Source organism: Orcinus orca, chromosome 4 (assembly GCF_937001465.1).
Source record: "Orcinus orca chromosome 4, mOrcOrc1.1, whole genome shotgun sequence".
NCBI lineage: Eukaryota > Metazoa > Chordata > Mammalia > Artiodactyla > Delphinidae > Orcinus > Orcinus orca.
The window spans coordinates 37,746,711-37,755,967 of NC_064562.1; the positions used below are offsets into that span (position 1 = coordinate 37,746,711).

General features: G+C 35.8%; 1 protein-coding gene across 13 annotated transcripts in view; it reads left to right on the forward strand.

Annotated features, from left to right (window-relative positions):
* The window catches only part of KLHL8 (kelch like family member 8), a 59,391-nt gene extending 51,178 nt beyond the window's left edge, over positions 1–8,213 (forward strand). For 12 of the 13 annotated variants that reach the window (XM_033413389.2, XM_049709090.1, XM_033413390.2 and 9 more), the window contains 4 exons: positions 498–666; positions 889–1,048; positions 5,002–5,203; positions 5,420–8,213. In XM_033413389.2, the coding sequence (XP_033269280.1) occupies positions 498–666; positions 889–1,048; positions 5,002–5,203; positions 5,420–5,543 (655 nt within the window). In that variant the 3' untranslated portion in view covers positions 5,544–8,213. The remainder of the gene's footprint in view (positions 1–497; positions 667–888; positions 1,049–5,001; positions 5,204–5,419) is intronic. The other variant, XM_049709093.1, reaches the window with a different exon arrangement.
* The last annotated feature ends 1,044 nt before the right edge of the window (positions 8,214–9,257 follow it).

Below are 9,257 nucleotides of genomic sequence, written 5' to 3' on the forward strand. Positions count from 1 at the left end.
CCCTTCAGAAGTTAAGCAATGTGATATAAAGCTTGTAATATAAAATTGATGTTCTTTTGTGTGATGTAATGAAACACTGCAACAAAATGTGCTCTGCAATTACGTGAATTTAGTAATGAGATTGACTTCTGACCTCTGTAGTAGACCATCTCTGTCAATTCATCAGTCTCTTAATTATGCAACTGAGTGTTTTACTAACTGAATGTTTTGGACTCCATTTATAGTATTTTGTTGGGTTTTCCTTTATTATTTCATTTAAGTTTAAAGTAACCTGTGTAGGCTATGCATTATAAAACTCCAGAGGGCACTGTTCACATAGACTTGCACAATTTGGCAACCCTGTAGCCATCTATTCAGAAGCTTTGATAAATCTAAAAATAACGGGAAAAAGCCACATTGACATTTAATGTGATAAATGGGTACATTAGCACAATTATTTTGCTACCCTTTTTCTGGAAACAAATGGAATGCTGAAGTGTCTTTTATTGTTTTTGCAGGCGAGGAATTGCCTTGGCCTCCTTGGGAGGCCCAATTTATGCAATTGGAGGGTTAGATGACAACACTTGCTTCAACGATGTTGAGAGATATGACATAGAATCTGATCAGTGGAGTACAGTGGCACCAATGAATACTCCCCGTGGAGGAGTTGGGTCTGTGGCTCTTGTGGTAAGTTATGTTGCAGCTTGCTCACTGGATTGCATTGCGTCACATACCTAACCAAATAAGGAAAGGTCTGATGTATTCATATTTCCAGTATGCAGATATTGATTACACACCAGATTATTATATGAAATACTGCTCTCTTGCACATTCTGGTCTACCATTAGGACAGCATGTAAATCAATTCAAAATCTAATGTCTTGTGTTTTTTTTTCTTTCTTTATTTAGAACCATGTTTATGCAGTAGGTGGCAATGATGGAGTAGCTTCTCTGTCTAGTGTGGAGAGGTATGATCCACATCTCGATAAATGGATAGAAGTTAAAGAAATGGGTCAGCGAAGAGCAGGCAATGGAGTTAGTGAGCTCCATGGTTGCTTATATGTTGTTGGTGAGTGGATATTTCTCTAGTTTAATTTTTTACAGGACATACAATGATAGTGTCAGTGACACAAATTTACATTGCATTTAGGCCCAAGTGGAATCAGTCCTAAGATTTGCTTTTGAATTCTTAAGATTCATATTCAAGCTTCTTTGTTTACATCTTCATCTTTCATGTTTAAAACTCTACCTCTGTATTTTTACTTTACTTTTCTTGTCTTCATTTCAAGGGAATTGTGTTGACTAAGCAAACCAATAGGTATTTCATATGCATGATGGCAGTTAGTGTCTCTGTATTGCTTTTTGACTTACTGTATAATAGAGTTGGAGGGGAATAGCCAAAGCAATCTTGAGAAAGAAAAACGGAGCTGGAGGAATCAGGCTCCTGGACTTCAAACTATACTACAAAGCTACAGTAATCAAGACAGTATGGTACTGGCACAAAAATAGAAATACAGATCAATGGAACAGAATAGAAAGCCCAGAGATAAATCTACACACATATGGTCACCTTATCTTTGATAAAGGAGGCAAGAATATACAGTGGAGAAAAGACAGCCTCTTCAATAAGTGGTGCTGGGAAAACTGGACAGCTACATGTAAAAGAATGAAATTAGAACATTCCCTAACACCATACACAAAAATAAATTCAAAATGGATTAAAGACCTAAATGTAAGGCCAGACACTATTAAACTCTTAGAGGGAAACATAGGCAGAACACTCCATGACATAAATCGCAGCAAGATCCTTTTTGACCCACCTCCTACAGAAATGGAAATAAAAGCAAAAATAAACAAATGAGACCTAATGAAACTTTAAAGCTTTTGCACAGCAAAGGAAACCATAAACAAGACCGAAAGACAACCCTCAGAATGTGAGAAAATATTTGCAAATGAAGCAACTGACAAAGGATTAATCTCCAAAATTTACAAGCAGCTCATGCGGCTCAATCTCAAAAAAACAAATAACCCAATCAAAAAGTGGGCAGAAGACCTGAATAGACATTTCTCCAAAGAAGATATACAGATTGCCAACAAACACATGAAAGAATGCTCAACGTCATTAATCATTAGAGAAATGCAAATCAAAACTACAATGAGATATCATCTCACACCAGTCAGAATGGCCATCATCAAAACATCTACAAACAATAAATGCTGGAGAGGGTGTGGAGAAAAGGGAACCCTCATACACTGTTGGTGGGAATGTAAATTGATACAGCCACTATGGAGAACAGTATGGAGGTTCCTTAAAGAACTAAAAATAGAACTACCATATGACCCAGCAATCCCACTACTGGGCGTATGCCCTGAGAAAACCATAATTCAAAAAGAATCATGTACCACAGTGTTCATTGCAGCTCTATTTAAAATAGCCAGGACATGGAAGCAACCTAAGTGTCCATCGACAGAAGAATGGATAAAGAAGATGTGGCACATATATACAATGGAATATTACCCAGCCATAAAAAGAAACGAAATTGAGTTATTTGTAGTGAGGTGGATGGACCTAGAGTCTGTCATACAGAGTGAAGTAAGTCAGAGAAGAAGAAATACCGTATGCTAACACATATATATGGAATCTAAGGGAAAAAAAAAAGTCATGAAGAACCTAGGGTCAAGACGGGAATAAAGACACAGACCTACTAGAGAATGGACTTGATACGGGGAGGGGGAAGGGTAAGCTGTGACAAAGTGAGAGTGTGGCATGGGCGTATATACACTACCAAACGTAAAATAGCTAGCTAGTGGGAAGTAGCCGCATAGCACAGGGAGATCAGCTCTGTGCTTTGTGACCACCTGGAGGGGTGGGATAGGGAGGGTGGGAGGGAGGGAGATGCAAGAGGGAAGTGATATGGGAACATATGCATAGGTATAACTGATTCACTTTGTTATAAAGCAGAAACTAACACACCATTGTAAATCAATTATACTCCAATAAAGATGTTAAAAAAAAAACTTAAAAGAGTTCTTGATAAGAGAGTGGGATATTGTTAGCACTTAAACATCTACAAGTAATAGAAGTAATACTGAGTATTTCAGTGCTTATATGTATTGAAGAAGAGAAATAACATAATTTTTTACCTTTTCAGTCTAGCCCGATCATCACAGCAGCTCTTTGAGGTAGTGAGAGACTGAGAGAGTGAATAATATAGTCACAGGCCTAAATAAGTTGACAAGGCTGGAATTTGAAGCAGGGTCTGTGAGAACCCAGAGTTCTTACACTTACACCATTGCTACCTCTCTCAGCTCCCTATCTAGCACAGGCATTGACATATGTTATATCTCAACAGGAGTATCATTGTTGCTGTTACTTGTTAAATCTTCTGGGCACTTATAGTAGAACAGACATGGTAAAAATAAGACTGACTCAGGTAGAACCTTAAAATAAAAACCCTCTTGGTCATTCAAGTTCTACTTAAAACAGGTACAACTGATTTGAATAAGAAAACTTTGAAGGTAACTGTATGTACAGGAAGCTAATTGCATCCTCCCTTTTCTGTTCCTCTGCTTTGAGTTCTTTGTTCAAAATTTATATGCATTAGCTAGGGAAATGATAGGGAGCCCATGAAAAAGAGGGCCGTGAAAAATATAACTACCCTGTATTAAAAACTTAATCTCTTCTACATTAGCATTAGCAATAATTAAAAGTAGAGCCTTTGTTACAGTGAAAAAATGTTTTTTATCATGGTTGTGGTGGTGATAACACTATTACATTTGTTAAAAGTCACTGAATTATGAACTAAGATCAGTGAATTTTATTTTATTTTTTAATTAATTAATTCTTGGCTGCGTTGATTCTTTGTTGCTGTGCGCGGGCTTTCGCTAGTTGTGTCTAGCGGGGGCTACTCTTTGTTGTGGTGCGCGGGCTTCTCAGTGCTGTGGCTTCTTTTCTTGTGGAGCACAGGCTCTAGGCACATGGGCTTCAGTAGTTGTGGTGCATGGGCTCAGTAGTTGCGGCTCACGGGCTCTAGAGTGCAGGCTCAGTAGTTGTGACTCACGGGCTTAGTTGCTCCACGGCATGTGGGTTCTTCCCGGACCAGGGCTCGAACCTGTGTACCCTGCTTTGGCAGGCGGATTCTTAACCACTGCACCACCAGGGAACTCCCGATCAGTGAATTTTACCTCAATTGATTTAATAAAATTAAACCCATTGGAGAAGTTAACTTTGTTGATTTTTTTTTTTAACCTGACCTTGTTTCTAAATAGACTGTCAGAATATCAACACTTCTGTCCTCAGGAAAATAGGCTTAGTCATCAGGGAGACCTATTACTCATGTAGACTGAGGTGGAGCCTAAAAAGAGACACATATTTTTAAAGGAAAGCACTGTTAAAATAGCAGTCTCTGTGTTTAACAATCAGGAACATAATAAGTAACATTGTTAAGATGATCTGTAGAGAGGACTGTCGTCATCTAGAATAGGGAGCATGAAGATGTAGTTTTGGCAAAAATTGGTAAGAATTCAGTCATAGTCCACCATCTCTGTAATTATGATTACGATTATAGTACTAAGGGAAACAGTTGGAAAACTTTGACATATCTAAATGGGTCAAGTGACTTAGTGTAGTTTATTCTTTTCTCAAGCCTTCTTACTGTTTAAAAATCTAATATATACATGTACACACAAAGAGAAGGAATCTCAGTACTTTCTTGCTTGCCTCTAGGAAGCTAAGGGAAAATTATATGAATGTCCGTGGGTTTTTTTTCTCCTAAATTATCTGCTTAAATATAGGGACTTTAGTTTTTCTCACTTTAAGATTTTTAATCCTAATATTGAGGAAAATACTATTTAAATTATCTTGAATTGTAGTAAATGTATAATAGGAGTTGGTAGTAGTGATAGATGTTGGGGTTTTCTAAAATGTTTTGAAAAGATTGGTTTGTAGAAGCTATTGAATTGAAATTTAATGGTTAATTTCTATGAAACATAATGCTATTTTAAAAATCTTTCTTTATATAGGTGGTTTTGATGATAATTCTCCTCTGAGTTCAGTTGAGCGGTATGATCCTCGAAGCAACAAGTGGGATTATGTAGCAGCCCTTACCACTCCCAGGGGTGGAGTGGGGATCGCAACAGTGATGGGCAAAATCTTTGCAGTTGGTGGTCATAATGGCAATGCATACTTAAATACAGTAGAAGCATTTGATCCAGTGCTGAATAGGTAATTTTTATTTCCTTTACACTTTAATGGGATCTTCCAGTAACAGATTATTCCGGAGTGCTAAAATGCTGCTACATGTAGTTAATAGAAAACTTTGGGGATAGCTTACTATCTTTCAAAACCAGTTCCATAATAGGGATTTTTTTGTTTTGTCTTTTGAGTAAAGTAAATCATGATTTGTTTTAAGATAACATCCTTTCTCCTCTATCTTTTCAGGTGGGAGCTTGTTGGATCTGTGTCTCACTGCAGAGCTGGAGCAGGTGTAGCTGTGTGTGCCTGTTTAACTAGCCAAATTCGAGATGTAGGTCATGGATCCAGTAATGTGGTTGACTGTATGTGACTTGAACTCCAGCCACCAACAATTTAATAACATCTGATAGGCAAGAAAGACTACCAGTATTTTGTAATGGCCACCTTTGAACAATTTTAACTACTACTAGAGTCTCATTTAAATGTAAACTGTTGTATTGTGACTAAGTGCAACTTTTGAAATGGTAGCTGAAACTCCTAGTAATAAAGTTCATACTTCCCACTTCAACAAATAATGAAGTAGGGAAGGAAGACACTCTAACCTGAAACCATCTCTCCTCCAAAAAAAATGTGTTTAAAGGAGTGCCAAAACCTTGAAATTCCTTTTTTTAAAAAGTGTGTATGAATCAGAATGTAAAATGAAGTCATTTGCTAAGCGTTACCTTTTGCCTAAAGGTGTTAACCTTAGGCAGTGGATTTTTCCTAGAGGGGAGATTGGAACCTATTCATCAACACAAGGATATCAGGACACATAACAGACCTGCTCCATTTGAAGATCTTTTCTACTTGGTGCTGATGAATTTATGCCTTGCTTTTTCTAGGTGTTGAGTTTTCAATTCCTTGGCTATTACAGAAATAGGAAAAATGTTTCATCTTTCTGAGTGCCCTTTATTTGTGTTTTCAGAAGCTTATAGGAATGCTGTGGGAAGCCCTTAATTTCAGTTTGAATTGTTAGGACACCAAAAGATCTAACTGAACTAATTCCCTCTGAACGAATCTGCAGTTTTATTTTTTCATTGCATGCCGAAAGGATTTGTTTCATAATCAGAAATTGAACCAGAGGGGATATTAGAGGAGAAGGCTTTAAAGTCGACATTATTCTAGTGCCCATTTGAGAGCCTTGAGAGGGAATGGTGTCCATTACATGACTCCCTAATGAGGAGACTCCAAAAATATGTTTAACATTCTTCTTTGATTTAGTCATTTCATTTTGAACCCAAGATTTATTATCTTTCTATTTTGTTATTTGCCACCATCATAGTTTTTCTAAACTGTACAGAGTCTGGATTTATTTATTTTCAGTAAATGAATGCATTTTTACAAAAACCCTTTATAGATTGTAGTTGAACTGTTGAATACTTCAAGTCCATCATTACCAATAAAAGATATTGTAAAAACAGAAAGATTGAAACTGTTTTTCCTGTTATATTTAATTCTCTCCAGTATATTTATTGAACTTTAATTGAAAATATTTCTTTAGATTACTTTAAAGCCCAGGATATTGATATATCTACTGATCTAACAGTTCTTCATGGTTTTAGCAGCATTATAAAGTGGCTTATTTGTTATATGTGTTATATATTTTTATAAATATTTATGAAGAATATTAAAATACTATATTTTGTATTTGCAGTGCAAGTTTGGTACCTCTCTTTTAGGCCTTCCTAAATTTTCCTTTAGTCATGCCTTAGAATTTAGTATAGTTTACTGCTGTCAGTCATCTTGTTCACAAGGAAGCTGGGGCAGTGAAGAACACTACTCCATCTGTCCAGCCCTGAAGCTCATTGCCTAGTAGCTGTGATGGTCCTTATTAAATGGCAACCTAGGCTTGTCAGTACAGTAAGGCAGAAGGCCACATTCCAAAAGCCAGTGCCTTGGATATATTAGATCAAAAAAATAAGAAGAAAAAATTGTAAGTGGGCTCAGCTAGCAGATAAAGGTCTATCGTGAAGCAGATTTAAATGTCCCAGTTTTTTGCTTTCAGCCTGTGGGCAAGTCCATAAGTCATTGCTGGATCTGAACCAGTGTTCTCTTGTACAATTGTAACCGTATTTCAGTCAATCCCAAAAGCATTTAACTCCGTAGCACTCAGTGGACTGGCTACAACTGGCTGGATGTGGAGAATAAGGCTCAAAACCTGGCTTCAGCTATTTCTTATGTCTAATGGAGTTCTTGTATTATAATGCTTGTCTAGGTATGGTTACTGGTGTGTTACATGTATTTTTGTGGGGGAGGGGATCTTGTATTCTTTCTAAGATTATTTAAAATGTTTTTTTCTTTAACATATTTCTGCCTTTGTCATGTGTATAGCATTTAGGAACATGAAGGTGTTACATTTCCATTACTGGTTTTATCTATACAGTAGTCATCTAACATTACTAAGTTGGTACCCTAGCTACCCATAAAATATGAACTACTCATAAGGGAAGTAAAGTGAAGTAAATGGAACATGTGGCTGGCTGTTACATCATGTGTGGGTAGTCAGAAGCACAGCCTTGAAGGACCTGACAATGGTATGAAAAGATTAATAGTAGAGTCAATATGCACCGTCTCTTTATTAGAAACATATTCTTTGAGATATGAAATGTGAATCAGGCTGAAGGAATCATGCAACTGAAAGGTGATTATATTCACAGGAACAGAAGGATGAAATATTCAAAGAAGATGGCTACTTAATTGTGAGGCCTGTCCCTTTAACCTCAGATGTTAAGATCACCTACCAAAAAGACATAAAGTAGAGCTAAAATTCTAAATTATAAATGGAAAAAAGAAAAAGTAAAAATTTGCATATTTCTTTGAAAAGTATTTCTAGTTGCTTCTGTGTGATTCTCCCGAATAGTTATTAAAGCCACTGCTTTTACTGTGTTGTACTGCCACTTTAAAAACAAATTACTTGATACTGTTTTTGACTAATTTCACTATATTCTGTGTAACTAATTTATTTTTAAATGTTTGAATAAACTGTGTACTCTAAGGAGTATTATTCATTCTCTTAATTCCTAAATGCATTTTAAACTTACAGTGCTGTTAAATGCCTAGATAAGAGATTGTTGAAATTGCAGAAACTACTCTTGCAAATGGTACACTTGAGTGTTTTGTTCCTTTTTTCTCCATGTCTTATATCATAGAAAATGCATTTAGAATCTAATTCATGTCTTATTGGTTAAGAATGTTTTCTGTGGTTTCTCGTATCAGACTTCTAAAGAAATTATATTGGGGTGTCATTGACTCTGTCTCTTTTTCTCCTTTATGTGGAGTAAACAAGTGGCAATAAAACTTCTCTATAATATTTTCTTAAAACCATGTATTAGTGTAGTAGTATTCCAGCAAATCAAAATAATAAATTATCATATATACTACCAAGTACTGAGATCAGAAAGTTGCTATTTATTGATTCAAAATATGTTGCATGTACCTATTATAAGTAGGAACTTCTTCCTATGTAGTGTTCATAACTTTGCTTTTCATTGTTTGATTGCTTTTATAGAATCTTTTCAAAACTATGTAATTGTTTATTCTTGATCCTTCAAATACAAAATTGATTTAGTAGTTGCTGGAATATTTTTCTCCTCAAAGAAAAGATCTTTATGTTTAACTGAAAATAGGAAGATTTTTGTTAACCTGTACAAAAATTAAAGGTTAAAGGCAACTGATTTGAGCAATTGTCTCTTCAGCAATTGTAGACTTGTACTATATAGAAATAAGATTCTTTATGCATTAAGATGTTGTCCTTCCAATTAGTAACCTCATGAAGCTATAATTATGTTTTTCTACTTGCCATTGCTAAAAACTTTTCTGAAACTTCTCTTTGAAAACAACCTGAACATCCATTTGTAAGTCATCCAAGAGAATTAGTCTCATCGTAGTTATATGTTAATTTGGACCAGAATCTTAATAATGGCCCTATGTAGTTTATTCATCAGACTTGATTCAAAATATTTTATGACTATCACAGGTTAAATCTACCCTCAAAGAATTAGGTTTTCCTCTACTGGAAAAAAAATTTTCAAAAGTAAACAGTTCC